Below are 26,475 nucleotides of genomic sequence, written 5' to 3'. Positions count from 1 at the left end.
AACTTTGCTTGTAGTTTGTTAGATCTAGCTTATGTTCCGTTTTTGGTGGTGTGCTTGGAATTAAGGTGACTCTAGACCCTTTTAAGCACTTAGGATTGTCTTCCAGACCTCTTCTTGTTGGAAAGTTGGTAGTTTTACCTTGTCCTTGGATCCATGAATTCTTTGTAAATGATTTATGCCATTTTTGGACTTAGAGTTGTAGATATTGCTATAGAGTGAGGTTCTAATGGATAAAGTTGTAAACTTTATCCATTAAGTCAATGAGAAGAGTTAGATCTAAGTTTTGAGTCTTGATATGTAAGGATTAAGCTCCTAATGAAGAGTTGTTGGATCTGCCGGTGACCATAACATGGATAAGGAATAACCATGACGTGGTGAAGTCCATCTTCTTGATCATTTTGTCCAAACATACCCACGATGTGGCTAGGGAGGGTCCACGACGTAGCGATGTCCTGCATGTCGTCTATTTTTTTGTCATGCCCACGACATAGCCATGAGGTCTCCACATCGTGGTGGCCATTGGGTTGTTCATTGAGGATTCATCTCTTTTGGTGTTAGCCGATTAACGGGATTGCGCAGTGCAAGGTGTGAGAGTGTTGATGTGCTTCTTCTGTTCTTTAGTTTAAGTGATTTTCTTACTATACCACGTATCCCATTATATATATATATATATATATATATATATATATATATATATATATATATATATATGTATATATATCCTTTGCATGGTAGGATAGAGGTAATGTTAAGGTACAAGTATGCTAGTTGACTAGGATAGCTCCTTTTTATGCATATGTAGTTAGAAAACATGGTGTCTTGGTATGATAGACCGGTAGGGTCTTTCTTGTTTATCGTATGATACTGCTAGGAGTTATTTTTGGTTAGGGTAACTAGGGAAGACCAGTTATTAAGATTATGTATGATTGACCAACGAAGGACTTAATTGAGAAGTGGTTAATGGTAGGGTAACTAGGGAATGCTAGTTACTAAGGATATGTAATATGTTAGTATATGTTATGTGTTTATGTTATAAGATTATTGGTAATTATAACATTGGTTTTACGTAGTTAAATTTGGATCACCTGAGAACTCTTGGTCTAATGTCGTATTGAGATGTTCTTGTTTGATTGTTCTTTCTCAGATGGATCATTTGTTTGACTGTCTATCTAATCTCTGACTTCATATAACTTTCTAAAATGTATGGAAGACTAGTATCTGGCCCATGGTAATTGCATGAATGGCCATAGGAGGACCATGACATTTGCATGAAAGACCATGGGAGGACCATGATACATGTATGAAAGACCATGGTAGGAACATGACATGAAGATTATGAGAGGATCATGGCAACCGTCTTAAGACTATCGGAGGATAATAACATTTGCACATTCTATGCTGATATGGATGGATGGATGTATGTATATATGTTGATAAGTTAGCTCTAGAGTTGAGAAATTTATGTGCATGCATTGTATATATGATAGAATATATGGTATATTAGTGAACTCGCTAAGTTTATGCTTACATTTGTGGATTAAACATTGGTTGTTCATGAGAAGAGCTCAACAAGACTGTACACAAGCATAGAACATATTTGTTCCCACGGTTTTGTGAACTTAACTCTAATAATGTATGGTTTTCAATCAATCAACTGTTATTCAATATTTAAAAAAAAAGATTTAATTGGTTAATCTATTTAAAATAAAAATTTACATATAATTTTTGGGATGTTACATACACTTTGGAAGTCTCAGCATTGGATCCCAATCCTTTGTCACCTAGTTGATGATCATCTATAAGAACTTTAGATTACAAATTCTTCCCCATGAACTCTTTATTAACAATGCATGAAGGTTTTGGAATAGGATTATGGTTGTTCACTATTTGGATAAAACTGAATTGTCCAATTAGACAATTTGGATTGGACTATTTTGTTTGGATATTCGAATTTTTCGGATTGGTTTTCAACAAAAGCGAATCAGTATTTTGGATTGGCTTATTAAATAACAACCGAATAATCCAAAAAAATAGAATAAAAATTTATTATTTATTCAATCAATCAATAATTATTTATTAGTTTTGTAATTTATTTTTTCAAATAGGTTCAAAAAGTGTTTCCTAATAGAAAACATTGTTATGCAATTTCTCTCAATAATATTTTATCTAAAATATATTAAACAATAATACTACTTCTTAGTAGTCGTTTATAAATTTCAAATCACAACTAAATAATTTGATGCTATTTATTTTGTAAAATTTGGTAATATTATACTTATATGCCGTTTTAATAATATTTTATCTAAAATATATTAAACTATGGTTTTTGTTATCTATAAAACCAATCAGTGGTATCTGAGCGATTGTTCTCTATGATCTTGCACAAAGTTGAATAAGATAAAAAAAAAACCCTTTCGATGGTTTTCGATATGGGCAAATGTTTTAGAAACCCTAGCCTCCTTCTTCATTTACGAAATTGCTAGGGTTTTGGTACGGTTTTCTCGTTTTGATAATTATTTGTTTTAAATTCCTTAAAATTGGATAATTTTTATTTGGTAAAACCCAAACCCTAATTTTGAAATTTGTAACAACCCGAAATTTGCATCACTACTTGCAACCCTTTTCGTAACTCATTTTGATAATCCAATCGCCGTTTCCAATTTCGTTTTCGATTCGGCCATTTAATTAAGTCATTAATGTATATTTTATATTATGACTTAATGAGTATTCTAGTACATTTAGAACTCAACCTAACATCTCATATTAGTGATCGGAACATTTCTAGAATCAACCACATCGAGTTACGACAACTTAATCGGGTGCGACCAAAAGCCCCATTTAACGTCGGTATCGGGTAGAATTCCTCCGTGTCCAAATCCCAAACACTATTTAAAGTGTTCTAAGCTTCCATTTGAAGCTTTTGCTTCATCTCACTACTCTCTCTCTCTAACCTCTCTCCTCATCCAAGATTTAGGTCCAAAATCAATGAATTAAGGCTCCAAATCATAGAGGTAACCTTCCTAACTTGTTATTCAACCTCCTAGGACTTCAAATCCGTGTTTAAATTATGATTGTGGACCTGGAACATGTGTTTACGGCCAAGGAGCATGCTTCGGCCGTAAACACATAATAATGGGGTTTTTAAGCACTTTAACCCTTCCAAACCAACATTGGGACTTAGATATGACCTTAAGGCTTACAAACCCGGACTTAGAACACCCTAGACATGGATTTTGAGGGAAAAACATGAGTTTACAGCCAAGGAATGTGCTTGGGCCGTAAACACATCAAACATGGAGAGTAAACTCATTTAAACATGTTAGAATGCCTTGTAACTTCACCAAAAGCCTTGGAATAAATCCTAGAATCATCTAAAAATAGTTTAGGGACCTTAAACATGTCAAAAACCCTCCAATTAGGTGTTTACGGCCATGACACCCCAAGAATATGTTCCAGGGTCGTAAACTCCTAAAGATGAGTCATTTGGTGCCCTAAATTCATACCAAGGCTTGTAAAAATTATAGGAATCACATGTGATTAATCTAAAGCCATTAAATCATCAATCTAAGGGGGTATAGGAGTTTACGGACGTAAACTCTATGTTTAGGGCCATAAACTCCCTTAAGTGATGTTATTGGTGATTTAATTCCCATCCCATGCCTTAGATAAAATTGTGCCAACACTTCCCAAGTGTTATTGACCAATTTAGCACCATAAAACCTCCAACCATGAGTTCACAGCCGTGAACTCATGCGTGTATATTGTATAGGGCAGTAAAATCCCTAAATAGTCTACTCTTGAAGAGTAAAATCAATTCCCAAGTCCCACACATCAATACACGTCCGTAGATGTCACCCGGGTCACTCCAAACACTCGTTTTGAAGTGTTTTCGCTCATTGGAGTGTAATATCATATCTAATTAGAGTTTATAAATCTAATTAGATATATTTGTATATCATTTCATAATCCATAGAAATCTTGTGCGTTCGCGAACCCAGAACTGACGTTTAGGATCCAAACTAACGCGTTTCTCAACCGGTGAGTTCATACCCCTACCCTTTTTCAATGGTTTTTAAATGTTTTCAGGGGGGGGGGGGGAAACAAGCAAAAGTACAAGAATATCTTGTACTTAAATTCATTACTTCATTTAAATGGTTTCATAATTCGCATACTTTTAAGAATTGAAAACCTACTAACAAACTGTTTTAACTTGCAGAGTTGTTTGTTCAAACAATTTCAATTTTTATTATTATATACTGTAATGTTTCACACTTGATTGTTCACACTTATATTGATAGAAAACATAAAATATTTGTAATGTCCTTAATTTGTAATGTCCTTAATAAAACACCTAGGCTCGAGTGTAAAGGACAGGATCCATTAGAACTTAGATAGTCATAGATACTACTTCCCTAGGCACGAGAAGTAAAGGAAAATCTTAAATTAAGTTATTTTAAATATTGACACTGATTTGGTGTTAGTTTTTGATTATTCAACCATTATTGTCACTAAATTAACTTTTGATATTGATACAAAATACTAAGAGTTGATTATTTGTTCTGATTGAAAAATATCTTAGGTATCTATGTATATTTATTTGTCTTGACTAAAAAAACACTATAAAATTTTTGTATTTGTAATACTCATTCCTAATTAGAAGAATAAAATTTAGAGATCAAGAAACAAAGACAAGGAAATATGATTTATTACATAATATTATCTTTACAAAACAAATCAAAACTATAATAGTTCGATAAAGTTTGCAGTCAAGTAAGCAAGATTGTGGATAAGCGTGTTCAATGTTGCCAATGGTAATGACATGCTGCGTCTCATAAAGCTCTCGTCACATGCTTGGGACTTGATTGAAATATCCATCATGTCACCTTTACTGATTTGTGGTTGGCCCTCATTTACACCTTTAATTGCCTCTGGTATATCCTCTTTTACCACTGCATTGTAATTCACGTAGCACTCATATAAGGGGTCATACCAACCTGGTTTCGACTCATTTAATGACTTGATTTTTTCAATTGTTTCATATCCTTTATCTTTTATGACATCTACCAAGATAAGAGTTAAACCTTTGAGATCAGTCTTTGAGCTTGTATGATTTGATAGTAAAGTTGACATGCATAAATCATAATATTCTGTGATCTTGCATGTACTCTCTATAAATTTTATATCTCCCATTACTAGAAATCGGGGTTGGTGAATCAAGAAAAAAAATACAAAGAAAGATAAAGAGTTGTGAACCATTTAGATTGAAAATGAATGTGAAGAAAAGAATGAGTGGTTTGACACAAAGGCGTTCATTTATGAGAGGAATTTGTTTTGGCTTCAATATATAAATAGTTTGAACAATGTTATTTTGGTAAATATAATTGCAATAATTTTTCTATACTATATTTGGTGTATAAGATATTATATTCTTGTAATATTGTATTTAATAACAATGTTATATCTTTCTATAAAATTACTATCAATTCTTAAAAAAAAAATCTGGTATGTTTTGGTAAAAAAATATAGAGTTATAAAATTGTAACGTCCCGATTTTCAACCAGAATTTTTAATTTTTATTTATTAAAATATATCATAGCATAATTACAATGTATGGAAACATGCTGTGAATGCGCGTGTGTATAGTCGAACCTTTCCCTTCTCACGAATCACTAAAATACCTAAAAAACATTTTTATTCAAATGGATGAGCACGAGGCTTAGTGAGATCCCTAAAATACTATATACCGCAATACATATATCGGGAACCACCTAATAAGCATATAAATGAGCCTAGCTCAATGAGCATATAAACTCGCCCCGCCCAAACTACATAATGGGCCCTATCCAATAAACCTAATGGGCCCCTCCCAACATACATAATCATATAACACACATAGATACTACACTTTTAGGCTCTGCTAATACATGTCCATAGGGGCTATACTTTCTATTCTACTGCTACCTTCGAGTATACTAATATTAAGCACCGAGGAACTATACTATCAGCTCTACTCTACTAGCTCTTACAACCTAACACACAGGAATATGTATTGTAATACATAGTATAGTGAGATAACTCAATTCGACAATTAATCATGATATTGGCAGTTATCTGACAATCTTACTGACGATTCAACTGGTGGGTAAAGCATCAAACAAGTATTAACCTATATTAATATAGCTCATTAGTTCTTATGGGATTCTAGTAATGAAAGGCTAGATCTTTCACTAATCCCAACGAATACTAATAGTTCTATCAAGTAAGGATCAACCAGATAGGACTTGAGAGGCAGGATCATTTCGGCATATAGATTTTATTAAATCCAACAACCAAGCAAAAGTAACCATTCTAGGCACCTCTCTCATAAGTAAATCAATCAATATTATATCTGGAATTACTGATAAACCTTATCTATACATTCATAACAATGACTATGAATAAAAATATAAGTTACACTAAAAGAAATATGAGTGTAGCTTAACTTATAGATATTTTCCTGACAAAAGCCCGAAAATTGTACTGGAAAAACTCCAACTTGATAGCTATTAGTATCAAGCACTTAGGGATCCGAGAGCTTCGCTAGGAACTTAAACTAAAGGAATTCTGACCAAAATGAAGAGAAACTCGATAAAAACGTGTTGAGAGTGTGAGGGATTGGAATGGGAGCTGAAAGGTATTTATAGGCAGTTAGTTGAAGAGGTGTGTCGTGTATGCCTACCAGGCACGCTGTACAATAGGTAGGTGGTAGCTCCTCCACCCAAAACGTGATATGTGGCATCTTTTCAGTGGGGCTAAGTGGCAGAAGTGGTATGTAAGGCTAAAACTTCAAAAACTTATATCTTGCTCATACGTACTTCGTTTTGCGATGTTATTTCTTAGGTTAATAAGCAAACTATCTAAACTTTGCTTTTTACGATACATAGAGCCGTTTCGATAAATCTTGAAACTTCAAAAATGCATAATTTCTTCATATAAAGTCAGATTTAAGCATTCTATATATCAACAGAAATCGTATTGATGTTTCCTATATGTTTATTATGATTACTATGGATAAAGAGTGTTATATCTCTAATTCGAACTTTATAAACAATAATTTTTATTAAACCCTACTAAAAGGTGAAAATTGGGTGTTACATAACAAACTTACATAAAAAAAACAACCATTCTTATGAGAATGTGATATATTCTCGTAAGAATGTCAAACTGATTTGCACAAAGTTTTTTCAAAGAACTTTTACTAGAATAAAGATTGAATAAATAAATGAATAATTCATGGAATGTATCTTCATTATCAAGAGGCATACTTGATATTGACTTGGTTTTGCTTGAATAAAAAATGATAGTTGGGTATTTTAGAAAACTTTTTGAAAAATCATCATCGAACTTGGTGATGATTTTGCTTTAACCAGGTCCTTAAGTTGGATGATGATTGTGACATCCCTATTTTTACGGTCAGAAAAGACATTTGAATTTTGTGGTTATTTTAAAACAGAGTATTCTTTAAATTGTAGAATTAGTCTCATAAAAGTATTTTCTTAGAAATGTTTTCAATTGACTTATTAAAACTTGGGATGCCATAACTGATACAGGAAATATAAGCATAAATGTAATCATTATTGGCCTTATAATATCTAATGGCTTACATTTCCTTTAATCTCTCGTTAGATCCAAACATCAAATACCTTTGTATCGATACCTGTGATACAAAGAAACTAAGTGAATCATTTGGGAAACCTAGTGAGTACATACGACTTTCAACCCACAATAATATAATTAACTTTTGTTTAATTAACTATCAAATAGTTAACTTGATTTAACCGTGCCCAATTCATTCTATATTCATTTCTAAGGACCTCTCCTAAGGATCATCGCCTAACATCACAACTTTTTATATTTTTATCGCTAAGGACTTCTCCGAAGGTTCATCGCCTAACATCATATATACAGTTTGTTTTGGTAAACTTGTCTCTAAGGGGTAAAGTACATAACATGATCAGATAGTCCATCACTTACATGTTATGAGACTGCCAGTGTTCCATTGGACTGTTTGGGCTAGTTAGTGGTCATCATCTATACTCTCTTACATGACTAAATCAAATCATCGCAAGAAAAATTCATGGCGTCTCTTAATCATTTCTCATCTTTCGCCACCCATCACTACCCTATATATATATATATATATATATATATATATATATATATATATATATATAGTATGAAATACTTGTGTAATTAAATCAAGTAAAATCGAGTCATATAGGTTTATCCAACATATATTGCAGATACTAGACACATATCACATTCAATTATCTAAATACTTCATAACTATATGTAAGACGAAAGTAGCTATGCAATCACTTGATAAAAGTGGATGCCTTGGAATTTAGTCAGAACTTCGCCTTAGTACTTTAGCTTTTCCTCTGACGTGACCTAGGTTCATATCACTAAGTCTAAGTCTTATATTCTTGGCGACTAATGATATTCTAGATTCCTCACTAACCTAATGTATACATCAAGATCTATCAAGTAAGGAACAACCGGGTAAGATCATATTGGAGGTAGTGTCCGTTTGGTATATAGAGTATACTATTTGGAAATCCCATTTTAAACACATCACTACATCCGGCCTTGCAATCATTACCATAAGTAGATCAATCAATATTTTGACTTGGAATTATCGATAAATCTTTTTTATAGATTCATAATATCGACTATGAATATAAATATAAGTTACACTGAAAGTAATATAAGTGTAGCTTAACTTATAGATATTTTCCCAACAAAAGTCCGAAAATTACATTGGTAGAACTCCGACTTGATAGCCACTAATGTCGGGTACTCAGGTCCCAAAGCTTTGCCAAAACACCCTAAATACCTAAGAATTTTCGAAATTATAAAGTGGAAATACCAAAGGGAAGTTCTGGTGGTGTGGAGGGTTGAAATGAGGCTTCAAAGGTATTTATAGGCAGAAAACTTGACGCGCGTGTTGTGCCCCGACTAGGCGCACGTCGTGCCCTGGCCTGGTCGACCCTCAAGCTTGCTGACACGTGTTCTGCAAAGTGTGGTGTAACGTCTTAAAAATTCAGAGTAAAATTTTCATTTTAAAACAACAATCCATACAAATAAGTTGTTCCAAAATCAATCAAAGTGATTAACATCATGTACACATCAGAGTAAAAATCATAAGTAGTCAATGCAGAAACTCTAGGGGATGCAATGTAGTTACACCGGGCCCTTCCCTTTAGAACCGGAAGTACCTAAAACCATAAACATAAAACCGTAAGCACAAAGCTTAGTGAGTTTCCCAAAATACCACATACCATACATACATATCAACCTAAAGTTGTAACGAGTCTATTTCACCCCTTAGTCCCTTCCGACTCTCTAAGTCCGCTTCGACTCCCTAAGTCCCTTCCGACTATCTGAGTCTCTTTCGACTCCTTCAGTATCTTTCAACTGATACAAGTCTATTTCACCCCTATATCTAAGAATACAATCATATTAGTAAGATTCACAAAGACAACAAGGGCATACAAGCATGCCAGAAGTGTCACAAATACAATTATCATCCTACAACATAATCCAGTGGGTCGTCATGGGTTCCTTCGACCCACAGGTACAATGAAGACACTCACCTAAATCACAAAGCCAACTAAAAACCTAACTTAATTTCGTGCCGATCATCACCAAAAAAATGGGTGTTAAACACCTTTTATTAATCCACACAAGGCAAACCCTAAGTCTACATTCTAAAAATATAAATTTAACCAAAAGTATGCCAAAAGTCAATGGTCAAAGTCAAAAACCAATGTTGACTTTAGTCAACCGCCACGTCGTGGCTTTCCTTGGCTACGACTTCATGGCCATCATGCGATCAAACAAACAGGTAATTCCCAGTCGCCATGCCGTGAGAGCTGAGATTCCAACAACTTAATGGGTTAAGTTGTATTCTTCGATTCCAAGAGCTCCAAACCTCATATCCTGTTCATATTATGGTCTAAATGGGCTCAGATTCGGTTCATATTATGGTCTAAATGGATAAAGTTTCCAACTTTACCCACTAAGACACCCAAAGAGATCAAGATCTCAAACTCTAGGTCCAAATAAGTCCAAAATTCATAATGTCTTAATCATTAAGCCCTTAATCTGAAAATTTCTTAATCTAACCATTCTAGAAAGGGTTTATAATACCAAATCTATTAGAAAGATGGAAGCTTTATAGACATGTATATCCAAAACATGTCTAGAATCCATTCTAGGTCGTAATAAGCTAAAAATGCCCAAAACTCATGCAATGACAAGAACTTCTAACCAAATTCTAGATCTACAACATATGATGCTCATGGGACTTAGGAGGGTTATAAACTTGCCAACTTTATCAGTTCCTTTCCTCCAAACATGCTCAAACATGAAGAACATGGGACAATATCTTAGATCTATCCACTTCAAACCATAAAGTTAGAGCCTTTGACACTTACAAAAGGCCAGAAACTATGAGAGATGCTGATGATGTTGGTTCCTTGAAAGTTCAACCAATGGAGCACCTTCTTCTCATTCTTCTCCAAGCCAACAATGTTCCAATAAGGCTACAAATCACTAAGGGAAAGGTAGATAAGGTTTCTTTGAGGTATAAGGGTGTTGGAGGCTGATTATGAACCCTAGAAAAAACTTAGTGGGGTTTAAATATGAAGGTAACCCTAAAAGACTCATGAGCTTGAGCCGGAACAGCTTCCACATCATGGAAACCCTTGGCCACACCGTGTCGATCGAAATAAACACGTGATCCTTCTAACCATTGTCACGTCATGGGCATCCTTGCGCCTCATCGTGGCACAATGTCTCTTCAAAAATTTCATCTTTAGTCCATGATAAAAGTAACCTTAACCAATATGGAACACGAATGTTACATGTGGTGTTACGTGGCATCTTCTAGAAGGTGCACACCGCACCTTTTTGTGTCTGGCACACTTGGGAAACTTCAAAAATTCGTAACTTCTTCATATGAACTCCATTTTTGACATTCTTTATATCAACATGTAGCTATCAACGAAATCTACAACTATCATTTAGATTTTGTCGGCTAATTCTGACTTTATTTTTTAATTATTATTTTAGAGGCTTAAACTGATAAAATTCATATCTTTTTCATACGACATTCGTTCTTGAACGTCTTTACATTGATGGGATCTTATTTATGAGATCTTCAACTCTCATTTAGATTGTTTCACCTAGCAATCAACCGATCTAAGTTTTGATTTATGTGATAACACAACTGCATTGAAACTTCGAAAAATTATAACTTCCTCATACGAAGTCAAATTTGGATGTTCTCTATATGCACGCTTTTGGTTTTACGATCACTACGATTTTCATTTAGATTACTTAGGCTAATAATTAATCTAAAGGTGATAGAGCAAGATATTGAGAAAATTGCATTTCTCAAAGATCGATCAGCTACAAGGTTTGAGCTATTTCTTAAAGACCGATCTTAGGTCAGGATATCATCAGTTGAAGGTGGGAGAGCAAGATATTGAGAAAACCGCATTCAAAATGAGATATGGACACTATGAGTTCTTGGTTATGTCATTTAGACTAACCAATGCTCCAACAACATTTATGGAATCAACACCATATAGAAGGAAAGGTCCGATTTATTACCTCAAAGTCAAGCTCCTTGCTTAGAAGTCTAGAATGTCAACTTCCTATGGTCCCTCATGCTAGAATCCTCCTTCTCCTTTGCAATGTCACACCAAAAAGGCTCAATATGGCTCTTCTTCACTCTCTAAGCTCTCTGGTTCGAAAGGAGTCTCTCAAGGGTGTAGGTGGCCGCCACTACAGGCCATAAGGACCTTTAAATAGGTCCCAAAACCAGAAAATTAGGGTTTTCCTTAACAGCGCTGACTCGGCGAGTCAGATACCTGACTCATCGAGTCCCTTCATTAAACTGGTCACCATGTCACGATTCTACTCGATGATGTGAGGCGTCAACTCATCGAGTCACTCCTCATACTCAATAAGAAATATTCAAATTGTCATGCCTAGGAATCCGAATGTTACAATTCTCCCCCACTTGAAATAGATTTCGCCCTCGAAATCGCTCCTCAAACCACATAGATATAAACCAAACACTCGAAAAACACCACTGAAAGGTTCTCACACCAAAACGATATCTTTCTCCATGAATACATGGATCCGACCAGGAACTCCAAATTTGGAACAAAATCGGGCCTTCTGTCGCTAAAATACCCCCTTTCTGACCTTTCCAGAATCGGGAAACTCTAGTGGCCTGGCCTGCCGCCAGACCGCCCACTCATGCTATCACCATGATATTCGCTCCTCGAACATCAAACCCTGATAACTCACTACTCCTTTAATTATCACAAGACAAAATCCGACAATCGGTTACCGATCACTCATACCAACGTACCAAAATAGTCCAAATCACGCCCCAAGGAACGAAAGGGTTCACATCCCACCAGGGCTCATCCACTGAACTATTATCAGAATCCATCCGGACAATAAACTTTCAACATCCTGTTCTCTGACACAAGAAAATCATGATCGCTCAGAAGTCCTCAGACATCTAAAATCCTAAGCCTCAGCTGCATTCCTCGTGTCCCTTTTTAACATTGAGTACCAAGTCTGATCTCGACCCAATAGTTGAACCTCCAGGGTCATCCGTTGCATTATCCCAAACGTCTCCATGGTTTCCTTCTTACTATAACCACATCGGACCAATGTGACACATAAGTAACGAAGTTCACTTCACCCTAAGCGAATGCTACCTTCCCAACTGAAGATCGACACAACCCCGACCTCTATCATCTATTACTCATAGTTCCATGCAACTTGCGGTACCTCCTGTACCTGAGTACTGACCCACACAGGTCTAAGACATCAGATGAAAAACAATACTCCTCAACATGGACCCCACCTCAGAATCCAAAAACTCATCTCGCCTACCCAACGCACCACCAGAGCCAAACTCAAACTCAAGAGTTTGGTCTGACCCAGAGTTGGAACCACTCGTCCCAACGAAGCACTCAACTCATAACTCATTTCCCGCAATCCATGCGTACCTCAATTATCCCATTCTTTCGAGTTGCGATGACCACACCTTACTCAAAACATAATGATTCCCTATCATTGAAGAGACCCCGATCTCGCCCCTGGTCCGACCACCAGGTTCCCAAAAACTCATAAATTAGGGCCACCCCATGCCTAAAACTCTTCTGCGCCATGCTCTTATCAAAGAGTACTTTATCATAACAACTTCTTGCTGGCTAGTGTGTACTACATCTTCCAGTAGCATCACAACAACCTCTCACTTACTGGTGAGTACTACGGCTTCCCACAGTATCACCACAACCTCTGGCTAGTGAGTACTACGACTTCCCGTAGCATCACAACAACCTCTGACTAGTGAGTACTACGGCTTCCCGTAGCATCACAACAACCTATGACTAGTGAGTATTACGGCTTCCCGTAGCATCACAATAACCTATGACTAGTGAGTGCTACAACTTCCCGTAGCATCACAACAACCTCTGACTAGTGAGTACTACAACTTCCCGTAGCATCACAACAACCTTTTACTAGTGAGTACTACGATTTCCCGTAGCATCACAACAACCTCTGACTAGTGAGTACTACGGATTCCTATAGCGTCACAACAACCTCTGAATAGTGAATACTACAACTTCCCGTAGCATCACAACAACCTATGACTAGTGAGTACTACGACTTCCCGTAGCATCACATCAACCTCTCGCTGACTCACATTCTGCAGATCAATCATAGATAGGTGCATGTACTTACCCAAATTATGCATCACTATATATGGCGACAATCGCCATAACAAAACACCCTTCCCTTCTACAATCCATATTCATGGACAATCTCACTTGCTGTCATTAACCAAAAGGGATCCCACTGGAGTCATCGATGCTTGACCCACCACTTTCCGTCTCAATTTAAGACTCAAAATTATCCGAAATTCAATGCATTAAACTCAGATACCTCGATACGCCACATAGAACCTCACGACGTCTCGTCTCATCCATTGATCTTCCTGTTCCACAACCTTGTTGTCTAATCAACTTCTGCCTTTCCCAAGCTGAATAGCAGCCCCATCGTTAAACCAAGATTTCTCAACCGCCAAACTCACTCTACGAGCCAACCATCTCGGATTCACCATTATGACCCTGAAGAATTTCCGTTCACCCCAAGTTCTCTGATCAACGGCCACTTGTCGTGGAGGCACTCATCCTTTTCAAACATAACACATGCATTATCTCGCTCTGCACCTCGTCTCAATCACCAACAACCTTGGGCTCAAGAAATTCATACTGTCGGTCTCTATATCCATATCTCTAACCATTCTTGATCGAATCTCTGATCCCTTCAATAAAATACTTGGTTCTCCCCCACTTAGAGTTCGAACCATCCTCAATCGGTGCACCAACATTCTATCCCACAGATTGTTTCCATCAGTAACATCGCACCTACTCATGGAAGGTGCTACACAACGCTCGATGATCTCCCAATAGAGATCGAGCAACTCCAAATGCCCCGAAACTCAGTTGAAATCCTCAGAACTTCCCACCATGATTGCCTCTAGTCATTCAGAATCTCACACCATTCCATCATCGGACCTCCCAACTGTCCAGTATTAACCCTGACTCTTAGTCTGGAAGTAATGATCTACCGTACTCCTCATCATCGACTCCTCAACTAACTTTCCATCACCTCACTTATCATAAGAGCAGAAACCATATTTCCACTCTTAATACCCATCAAAGACAATAAGGGCTCCTCCCTGATATACTCCTCTTGATCGTCCGACGCTGCTGCTAACACATGCCTTACTATACTCAAATAGGGTGTATCATGGTCCTTGACCATCTCAGTCCCCACTGACGACCTGTTCAAGCTATATGTTTACCTCGCGACAGACCTACTGCCATATACTCTAGTTGAAGATCACCATTCGTGCAATCCCACAGGGCTCACCCCCAAACTCAAAAAACGAAATCTCAACACCTCTTACGTCTCCCATAGGAAATGGAAATAGCACCACTCGGGTCACAGAAAATGACCTCTCCACTATCGGCCGACCGCCCAACCCAGACCATATTCTCCTATAACGCACCATCCTTACTCCTCCCTGAGTCTTGCGACTCCGACTAGCATATCACCCACAACCCCTCGGAGCTTGCTCGATTTCCCCTTGGAATAACTAGTAGAAACCAGAAACACTAACCGCCACATGTAATGGTACTTAAACCATGTGGCCACCTCTCGATCTGCTATGAATCATGGCACCTGTACCATATTATATCCTCTTAATCTTCTACGAATGATGGTGCTCAAACCATGTTCCCTCTTCTCAATCCACCTCAAATCATGGCACTCGAATCATGACATCACCTCTCGACCTGCTACAACTCATGGTACTCGAACCATGACGTCACTTCTCAGTCTGCTACTTGTCATGGTACTCGAACCATGGCATCAATTCTCAATCTGCTACTTATCATGGTACTCAAACCATGACACCACTTCTCAATCCGCTAATTAGAATTCTCCGGATTAGCCATCCGGATCGCCGTGGCCATCTCGTCATGAATCATACGGCGAATCTCATCTCATCATCGCTAACACCGTTGCTCTCCGGTGTGTGTGGTGTACCAACCCTGATGTCTCCCAACATAAAAGAAATCGGAGACTTGCTCGAGTATACTTGCACTCGATCACTCAACCCTACTTGTTCCTTGGCATCCCAAGGATTCTTACTTGGACTGCTCACTGAGCTGGTGCTTCCAGTAGTGCGGGCCCTGTACAACCTTCCACACCGTATCAACATTCATTCCAAGTCCTCCTCCTAGGATCCCAGATCACAAGTACTCTACATCTTGCTAAGCATAGGCTACCCTTCGGTAGACTTCTTATAAGCTCCTTACTGTTACCCACTCACTCTTGAAGCATCTCATAGCAACAGTAATCTCCTAGGCTAAGGCATCATAAATCAGGCCACTCTAGTCCTAATATGAATACCTAGCCTATTCTAGATGGGAAACATAACATATCATATCATATCCCATAACACATAATGTAAGGGTATTTTGGGAAATCACCGTTCGGGCGCTGGCTGATCGTACACACTGCTTCTTTCCGCTTTCCTCAAATTCCTTTACTTTTCAGAAAATTGTTTCTTTTATGAAAAACTTTCTCAAATGCATCCAAATCCCTCAAACCAAGGCTCTGATACCAACTTGTAACAAAGTGAATTTCCAAAACAATTTTTTTTTTTTAATTTTTAAAACATAATTTCATTCATAACAAAATCCATTGTATCACATATTATCTCAATAAACAACCCCATAATCTCAAGTACATAATTCTTCATCAGTGTGTACAGATCATGCCGACGCCTTCCCGCGATCCTTGCTAGTATCTGAAACACATATCACATAACACGGTAAGCATAAATGCTTAGTGAGTTCCCCAAAATACCACATACAACACATACGCCACTCAAGGCCACAACTCTATGGGACCTTCTGATCCATGTGTCTCAGGGGACTTCCGTCCCAACCCTGGTAGACCTTCCGGCTCTAACCGTAATGACCTTCCGGTCGTCATCATTTTGACCTTCCGGTCCATACACCGTTGACCTTCCGGTCCATATCATAATGACCTTCCGGTCCATACCATACTACTTATAACACACATAGCACATTCATATCATATAACAGCATACATCGCATTCTACTCGTAGCACATAAGACCTTCCGGTCACACATAATTACCATTCTAGGTAAAGTATAGTGAGAAGACTCACCTCGTATGTAGTCAAATAAACTCTTGTGCTCGAATATCCCGACCTAGCCTCCTCCTATCAACATGATAACATCTCTAATCAGAATCCTCTCATGTTCTCATCTCTAAAAATGGGTAGAAGACCATTCTACCCCTCCCTGACCTCTCTTGAATCAGCTTGACCAAAACCCCAAGGTCAACTGAAGTCAATTATAGTCAATGGTCAAACTTTGACCAGACTCGTCGAGTGCACATGGGTGACTCGGCGAGTCCATACGTGTCCTCTGAATCCTCAAAAAGCCTCACTCGACTCGTCGAGTTAACCTTTCACTCGACGGGTTACCACTGGTCACGAATCGCGGGGCAACCCGACTCGACTTGTCGAGTCCCCATATGAACTCGGCGAGTTCCCTCCATGGCATCACTCAAATGACCTTCTGAGGTTAGATCTGTTTCTCTAACTTATAGATCTGACCCTCTTACACCCAATAATCACGTAAAGGTTCAATCTTTAAGCTCATGCAACACTCTTATGCCCTTATATGAAGAAATAGCTCCTAAAATGGAAACCTAGATCCATAACCCCAAAGGGACTGCATAAAGCTAGAATATTGGGACTCTCTGGACCTCTTAAGGTCCAGATCTAAAGATTATTCCACATTGGGACCTCATATACTTCATATTCCTTAAAAGAAAAAGGTGTCAAGAAACCCTAGATTCATGCAATCAACACCATATAGAAGGAAAGGTCTGATTTATTACCTCAAAGTGAAGCTCCTTGCTTCAAAGTCTCAGAATGTCAACCTCCTCCGGTCCCTCATGCTAGAATCCTCATTCTCCTTTGCAATGTCACATCAAAAAGGCTCAATATGGCTCTTCTTCACTCTCTAAGCTCTATGGTTCGAAAGGAGTCTCTCAAGGGTGTAGGTGGTCTCCACTACATGCCATAAGGACCTTTAAATAGGTCCCAAACCCGGAAAACTAGGGTTTTCCTTAACAGCGGTGACTCGGCGAGTCAGATACCCGACTCATCGAGTCCCTTCATTAAATTGGTCACCGAGTCACGATTTTACTCGGCGAGTTGAGGCATCAACTTGTCAAGTCACTCCTCATACTCAAGAAGAAATACTCAAATTGTCATGCCTGAGAATCCGAATTTATATCTTGGGTATGTAAAACCATTTCTAATGAGGTTGGAGTCACTAAAAAAGATAGTAAGAGAGTAACTTTTATTTTCTGTTTTGTTTCACTACAATTAATATGTTTATGTAACAACCATAAATTTTATGTCAAATTTAAACTTTTTAAATCATACATAAAAACCAAATAGCATTATTTACAAAATCTTTTCGAATCATTTCCCATCAGAGTGTCCCGAAAATCATAACATAAGGATGAGGAGCGGTACGGTCACGCCTTCGCCTTTCCATGACCTCCTAAAGTACCTGAAACAATAAACTGAAAACAGTAAGCCCCGGGGTTTAGTGAGCTACCCCCAAAATACCAATACCACACTGACAATACCATATCAGTAATGATCAATCCATCAACATGCATATTGGGCCATCAGCCTGACTGGACCGCCCTGCCGAGCCTACAGTCTGTCTAAATATGTCCTGAGCCTTTAGCATGACCGGTCCACCACGTGGGCCTACAATCTTCTCGGACCACTCATAGGGTATATTGGCCTTCAGCACAAAGCAGGACCACCTCAAACCAACCACAAGCAAATAACCACGTGCACATATAATAGGTAATCACATAACAGTCCATAGACAAACAAATCGACCTAGCAGATCGTAAGGCATAACAACATCCTAACCAGGATACCGACCTAAACCAGGTCACTAACATAATACTGTCCTAATTACCAAGACGCCGATCTAATTAGATCAATAAGCACATCAACCCGTACATGTACAATTATCAGATATAACTATCTCACAGATCATCGATCATAGTAATCTCTCATAACCAAAACACCGACCTAACCAGGTCACTAACATATCAATCCTAACGGATCATAAGAACATGACAACATACTGTCTATCTGGATACCGATCTAACATATCATAACCACATGTAGCATACCATAACAATAACAACTAAAAGGGCCGACCTTGGTGCCGTAGACCCTATCGATATAGTGAGGATAACTCACCTCGCAGATGTCAACACGAAAGGTAACTCCAACTCTTGGACCACTTGACACAGGCTCCACTACCTATCATCAGTACGTCATACTTATAAGTCCTTAACCTTACAAGGTACCCCATAACCCGCTAGTCAACCCCTGGTTAAAGTCAAAGCCCTCAGTCAAGGTCAACAGTCCATGTTGACCCCAACTCGCCGAGCACCATTGGCTACTCGCCGAGTTCCTTGAAGTACAATCTAAATCACCGAGTCATCGAGGTGACTCGTCGAGTTCCTTTGATTCTCGTTCGAACTTTAAGGCCACCCGTCGAGTTCCCTCCTTGAAACTCGACGGATACACACTCATACATATCCAAGAGGAAACCCATCTGAATCGCCGAGTTGTTCTTCAACTTGCCGAGTCTTATAGCGATCTTCATTGGACTCGTCGAGTTGTGCATCCAACTCGTCGAGTTCACGGCCATCTTCATGTGACTCGCTGAGTCAACCTTGCGACTCGCCGAGTCCATTCAGTCCTTTTATCATGCAGACAACTTTTAAGCCATGGCAAGGCCCCAATTTGTAGATCCAACTTCCTTAGGCCTGCTTATCACGTAAAGTTGCAAAATTTACGTGCAAGCAAGGCTCCAATGACTCAAAAAGCCCAAATTATGCTTGAAATGGGGTTTTACACTTAGGGAGGGGCTCAAACTTGCCAAAGCTAAGAACTTTATGGTCCTTCAATCCATAGAGAGTTCAAATATGAAGTTACAACTTCAGATCTTGGCTCATAGTCCAGGAAATGACTTTATAACCCAACAAAGAACCCTAATCTCCAACCAAGGAGGTCTAGAACGAAGTAGAAAGGAAGATAACAGCTTGATACCTTCCCAAGAGATGACAACTGGAGTAGATCCAGATTTTCCCCAAGCTCCTTGCTTCAAACCACTTGCTTCCCTAGCTCTTTTCACCAAAAATCCTCTTCTAAGGCTTCAAACACACACAATGGGCAGACACACATGTATTAGGGTTTGCTAAGAGACTGCAAAGAGGCTGAAAGAGGTTTATGTTCCCTTAAATAAGGTGCACAACCCTGAGATTTAGGGTTTCAGCTGCCAGCTCCTACTCACCGAGTCCCAATATGGACTCGTCGAATAAGTTACTTAACCCGCGATCCTTCCCGCTGCTACTCGACGAGTAGATCAACCGACTCGTCAAGTAGGGCTTAACCTAATAACTCATATTTAGGCAATACCTGAGAATCGGGGCGTTACAGTTTATATATTGGTTTTTCCTAATATGTATGGTATTCCTTCGAACAGGTAAACATATAATGATATTTTATAATAAAAAAACATTTTCATCACATGCAAGACACCCTATGATTCAAGATGGGGTTAATATGAAGGTAACTTTTTTACAAATTTATTTTTCCTTTTTTATTTTTATTTTTTGTTAAGTACTTATTTAAAAATCTTAAAGATTTCAAAATTTACTCTAAGAGAAAAAAAGGAAGAGAAAGAAGTTATTACTTTTTAAAGTAATCATTTCATAAATGGTGGTATACCATTTGGTTACTCAACTGATGGAGTTAATACCAAAGGGCTTCTAGCCCAGCGGTATCAGGTGGTGCCGTGCTTCCGTGAGGTTGATGGTTCAAATCACGTTGTGGACATAGGTGGTATTAGGTGATAGTTTAGGTGTAGATTATATATTTGTATTTGCCGGTTCAAAAAAAAAACTGATGGAGTTAATGGAGCAATAAATAGATCCCAAACAAATTTCAAATTGGATTTTTAATTAATTCATTAATTATAATACACTGATTTATAAAATAAGAGTAAAAACACAAAACTCTACATTATGTTTACATAGTATTATATTGTCACATTTTAGCAAATGATTATTAGTTTAAGTTATAAAGGAACAATTTTTTAATCATAAGGGTAAAACCTTTATTTACTCGAGGGTGAAATGATCATTTCCTCATATAAATAGTAATTTTTTATTTAACAGATGATTTTCTCCTATCTGGTTTAACTTTTGACCATTTTGTCCCTAACGTTATTTTGGTGAAATTCAATATTTTTGCTTTACAAATGGGAATGACAAATTTATGGTGTTTTGAAGGTGAAAAAACTCAAACCCCATATTCTTCTTGGTTCATCTCGAATTGGAGGTGTGAAAATTTTTGAAGGATTTAAACAAGTGATAGCAAATGCTATTAGAATTTTAATTTTTTGGTGCTAAAGTATGTTATTATTACATATATATTAAAGTTCTCAACAAAAGGAATAGTAAATTTATCATTTTTTTTTGGTAAAATTGGTCCCTGCACTTTGCTTCTTATTTTTTATTTATTTTACACTTTTGGTCCTTTCAATCAATATTTTTACATTTTTAGGAACTTTTTAATATTTAAAGTTTGGCCACAAAACTTTAATGATTTGACAACTTTGATCCCTTTTCTAAAAATTTGCTAGTTCCTACATCTTTAATTCTTTATCCGTTTTGACATTTCCGATTCTTGCAGTCAAATTTTTTACATTTTTTCATAAAAACATGAAAAATATGGTCCGGAGTAAAGCCCGGGCTTTTCATTCTTACACTTTCTACGTCTGTCATATTTATCGATTCGGAAACAACATTGAAAACTTTTGGCCCCCGCATAGCGGGGGTAACCTTTCTAGTTTATGATAAAAAAAGATTTCTCTTTTGATTTTCTTACCACAATAAAAATGTTTTTATATATATATTTTTTTGCTAGATGTAAGATTTTAAAATTTCAGATTTGGTGTTTGATTTGATGGGGATCTGATGCCAATGTAACTAAATAAAATCTTCAAGTTTTGTCTATTTCTTTTGTGTATCATTCCCATTAAGCGGAGATTCTTCCTTTCCTTGGTACAAAAGAAATTATAAAATTGAAATGCTTCATTTCTAAAAACATATGTGTTTTGTAGGCGAAGATCATTTAATACTTTTTTCTATCTATTTTTAATGAATGCTCTACAAAAAAAATCAAGTATATTACAAAATTATCATGAAAACGAGACTACGAGAGTTAAACCATTTTAAGAGATTAATTTTGAACGACCAAGACTCACACTTTTCTAATCTTTGAATTTTATCCTGTGACGCGTCATAAAAAATATAATATAAATATTCAATTTTAAACATTAAAAATATGTATGATTTTAGATTTTATAACTGGCAAGTATGAACATGACGGAATTTATACTATTAAAGAAATACTTATTTTGAAAGCGATAATATCATCTTGTGATTCAGCAAAGATTTTCCATCAGATCCGCGGAAATTTTTTCTCTTTTCCCATCAGATCTGCTCTCCAGGAACCCAAACTTTTGTGTCGGTGGGTTTCTTGGTTTCAGTAATAAACGCAAACACTTGGCATGCATTGCTCATAACCCTTCAATTCTTTAAATAGAAATTCAAGAACTCCGATTTGTTGCCGAAAAAATGGTGGTCAGTGGCCCTTTAACACCTGGCCAGGTAACTGGTTTTTGTTCTTGCGATTACATTCATTATTCTATCAGATCTTGTTCTCAGTTCAGTATTTTTCATTTCAGTAGCTTAGGTAGATACATTTGCCTCAAGATTTGTTCGCTTTTGAATTGAGGGAAATTAGTAGCTTTAAATGATTGTGAAATTGGGTTTTCCTTTGTAATCCGAAGTAGGAAAGTTTTCGTTCGTTCTACACTTCTACTGATTCCGTGTCTGCTTACATTTATTAAAGTATAATATCGTCAATTGAGTAATGATAGCACTTCATTACAGTATAATAATTCGCTCGTTGCAAAGATCCATAACTTTTTGATGGATACAATATTAACTCAAGTTTCGATCATGGCTTGTCACCAATCTCTATGCGATTGTTTGAGATTGATGCAATGTGGATTTAGGGTTTATATCGTTGATGATTTTAAACTTGGTAGCGCTAAAGAAAGTGCAGAGTATATTCACGTTTTTATTGCTAATGTCATTTGCTCGAGTCAAGTGTCAAGTGAGAACCATGTCGTTCGACACTTTTACCAGTTCTTGAGAATGTCAGTTGCAAGTGTTAATATTAAATTGTTTTGCTTTGTTAGTTGACTTACTTGTGAGTAAATCATTTATCCATTGTGATCAATTGACAACTACTTCTATTATGAACAAGAATACTCAATTTTCCACTCTCATTTGCTTATTTCAGGTGTCATTTTTACTTGGAATCATCCCAATTTGTGTAGCTTGGTTATATTCAGAGTTCCTGGAGTACAAGAAAACTGCAGCATCCTTAAAAACGTGAGTTAAAACTTAAAAGTTACATGTATTTAGGGTTTCTTTATTTAATAACTAATTTTCAGTGGCAGGGATTCTGATATAAACTTGGTTGAGTTGGATAACAACACTGTAAAAGAAGATGATAGAGCTGTTTTACTGGAAGGAGGAGGTCTCCAATTGGCTTCTCCTAGAAGCCATAGTTCATCTATTACATCTCCTGTTATCAGGTTTCCATGTTCTCCATTTGTTCTTTTTCTTATAAATATAAATTTATCATGGATTTCAGGATTTGTATCATACTTATACAGTTATCTTTTCCAGGTTATTTACAATGGATGAATCCTTCTTGCTTGAGAATCGTTTGACATTGAGAGCTATGTACGCGACTTCAATCTAAACTTCTAAACTTTCAATTTTTTAAATTTATATCACAAAGTTAATGATTTTTTATGCTCTTCTTGTTCTGTTTCTACAGCTCAGAGTTTGGACTCATATTATTCTACTTCTACTTATGTGATCGGACAAACTTCTTTGGTGATTCCACAAAGGTTTTATCTCCTCTTTTGTCTCCTATCTTAGGTCATGTTAATCTTAACTAATTTCTAGTTTTCTTGTTGTTGCAGAGTTACAATAGGGATCTTTTCTTGTTTCTATACTTCCTTCTTATCATAGTATCAGCAATCACATCATTCAAGATTCATCATGATAAGTCACCATTCTCTGGAAAAGCCATACTTTATCTCAACAGACATCAAACCGAAGAATGGAAAGGTTGGATGCAGGTATAAAAAGTCAACTCACCTTTCAAAAAATTTACTCATATCATATAATTTATTATGGTATCTAACTTTTAAATGTTTTATAACCACAGGTATTGTTTCTAATGTACCATTACTTCGCAGCAACAGAATTCTACAATGCCATACGAATGTTCATTGCTGCATATGTCTGGATGACTGGATTTGGCAACTTCTCTTATTATTACATTCGCAAAGATTTTAGCCTTGCAAGATTTGCTCAGGTATTAATTTAATGCCAAAATCAACTTTTTTATGAGAATATGAAAGATTCTAAGAGGTTGATATTCTTTGACAGATGATGTGGAGACTCAACTTTCTAGTGATGTTTTGTTGTGTTGTTCTGAACAACAGCTATATGCTATACTACATATGTCCCATGCATACCCTTTTTACCCTTATGGTTTATGGTGCCCTTGGAATTTTTAACAAATATAATGACAATAACACTGTCATTGCTGCTAAATTTGCTGCTTGCTTTTTGACTGTTATTTTGATATGGGAAGTACCTGGAGTTTTTGAATTTTTATGGGCTCCTTTCACTTTTCTTGTTGGTATGCTCCTTTTCTTCTACTTTTTTTCATCTTTATACATTTGGAAAAAAAAAATCCTTTTTTTTTTTTTTTTAATATAGACATAAAAATATATATATATTTTTTATCAGGATACACGGATCCTGCAAAGCCAAACCTCCCTGTTATGCATGAATGGCATTTTCGATCAGGCCTTGATCGCTACATTTGGATTATTGGAATGATTTATGCGTATTATCACCCAACAGTAAGTTCTTCCAATGTCTTTGGAACTAAGAATGACATGTTTTTAATTTTAGTACTCTGCTAAACTGTTACTATGGTTTGTTGGACTTAGGTTGAGAGGTGGATGGAGAAATTGGAAGAAGCAGAAGTTAAACGTAGAATATCAATCAAGACTTTGGTTGTCATAATCTCCGTAACAGTATGTTTTTTTCTTTTCTTATTTTTTTTATATATATATTTTTAATAATACAAGATTCTGAAATTTGATATTTTTATAGATTGGGTATCTGTGGCTTGAGTATATATACAAACTTCCTAAACTCACCTACAATAAGTACCATCCTTACACTTCATGGATCCCCATTACGTATGTATAGTATACTCTTTGTATTCCGCTATTTTAAATATTGTTTTTAACTTTTCTTTTATATTCTGATTTTTTTTTTTTTTCTTTTTTCTGTAGTGTGTATATAAGTCTGCGAAATGTCACCCAATGTTTCCGTAGTTACACTCTGACCCTTTTCGCGTACGTTCCGATTTTTAAAATCCCATAATTTTTTTTGTCGATATAAAAAATTAATTTAATCATTTGTATTTATTAGATGGCTGGGAAAAATCACTTTGGAGACCTACATCTCTCAGATTCACATATGGCTAAGGTATGTCAACTGGTAAATTAAGTTAATATATAAAAAAATATATATATATATATAATTTTTGTTATAAATTACTTTGGATGCAGATCCGGGGTGCCAGATGGTCAACCAAAGTTGTTGCTGTCTTTGATTCCAGACTACCCGATGTTGAATTTTATGCTTACAACTTCCATCTATGTTGCGGTAAATAAATAAAAAATAAAAAATAAAAAATGTAAAAGAAATTTGAGTGAATTATTTATTTATTTATGGTGAAAATTTTCAGGTTTCATACAGGCTGTTTGAACTGACAAATACTTTGAAGATTGCATTTGTGCCAAGTAAAGATGATAAACGACTCACGTACAATGTCATCACAGGAATAGTTATATCAACCCTCGTCTACACTTTATCTTTCATACTCCTCAAGTTGCCTCAAGTCATGGTAAAAAAAAAAAAAAAAAAAATTTAAATAAACTTTGGTTTTTTGTTATCTGAAGTCTTTTATTTTCTGCTTTTCTTTACAAAATATTGATTGTTTTTTATTGACAGGGGTGAAAGTTTTTGAGATGTATCATGTATATGATGCGAGTGCACTTAGCTAGTGTGAAGATTTTGGTATTTTTAAGAGAGAGAGAGAGAGAGAGAAGGGGGGCCTACTATTGTATAGGTAAAATGGGATGAGTTGAATATCCAATTGGAGGTTGTAATGGTAAGTGGGTAAGAAATTTGATCTGTTAGTATCGCTTGTGTGTGGAGGTTCAAGTTTTAGTGCTAGAGGTACAAGTCGTTATAGCAGTCAACGGTTTTTACCCTTTACATATATATGTAACTTTTTTACAATAACATTTAGTAAACTTTGATACTTCAATATATGAGATCATATATGACTTCTGTATCGAGTGTTCGATCAAGTTCAGGGGTCTTTTGTCTTTTTCACTTGCTCAAGGGACCAAAGTGTATATTCTACTTGATTACTAGTATTTTTTTTTTTTATTTATTTAACGAACTGTACAATTATATATAGCTGTAAGCTGTTTCTCTTTT

The 26,475-nt window shown here is 36.5% G+C and overlaps 1 protein-coding gene across 2 annotated transcripts; it reads left to right on the top strand.

Annotated features, from left to right (window-relative positions):
- Window positions 1–22,187: 22,187 nt before the first annotated feature.
- On the top strand, window positions 22,188–26,326 carry RWA2 (O-acetyltransferase family protein). Of its 2 annotated transcripts, none has more exons than XM_078980469.1 (16): window positions 22,188–22,467; window positions 23,168–23,259; window positions 23,328–23,465; window positions 23,560–23,616; window positions 23,714–23,786; window positions 23,862–24,020; window positions 24,110–24,259; window positions 24,334–24,589; window positions 24,700–24,815; window positions 24,906–24,992; window positions 25,072–25,160; window positions 25,257–25,319; window positions 25,396–25,452; window positions 25,536–25,632; window positions 25,715–25,873; window positions 25,981–26,326. In XM_078980469.1, exons 1-16 carry the CDS (start codon window positions 22,435–22,437, stop codon window positions 25,984–25,986), a joined length of 1,632 nt encoding a protein of 543 aa, XP_078836595.1. In that variant the 5' UTR covers window positions 22,188–22,434; the 3' UTR covers window positions 25,987–26,326. The 2 variants fall into 2 exon arrangements, with proteins under 2 accessions (XP_078836595.1, XP_078836589.1); XM_078980463.1 differs by having other exon boundaries at window positions 23,322–23,465.
- The last annotated feature ends 149 nt before the right edge of the window (window positions 26,327–26,475 follow it).

The sequence above is a fragment of the Lactuca saligna genome, chromosome 1, assembly GCF_052625555.1.
Source record: "Lactuca saligna cultivar CGN05327 chromosome 1, ASM5262555v1, whole genome shotgun sequence".
Taxonomy (NCBI): Eukaryota; Viridiplantae; Streptophyta; class Magnoliopsida; order Asterales; family Asteraceae; genus Lactuca; species Lactuca saligna.
This window is presented reverse-complemented; position numbering and strand designations above follow the sequence as displayed.

Bases quoted from the DNA above. Each gene is read 5' to 3' on its own strand.
- RWA2 (XM_078980463.1), top strand. From the start codon at position 22,435: ATGGTGGTCAGTGGCCCTTTAACACCTGGCCAG. The intron at 24,021-24,109 runs GTATAAAAAGTC...TTATAACCACAG, and splicing joins AATGGAAAGGTTGGATGCAG to GTATTGTTTCTAATGTACCA. The intron at 25,453-25,535 runs GTATGTCAACTG...CTTTGGATGCAG, and splicing joins CAGATTCACATATGGCTAAG to ATCCGGGGTGCCAGATGGTC.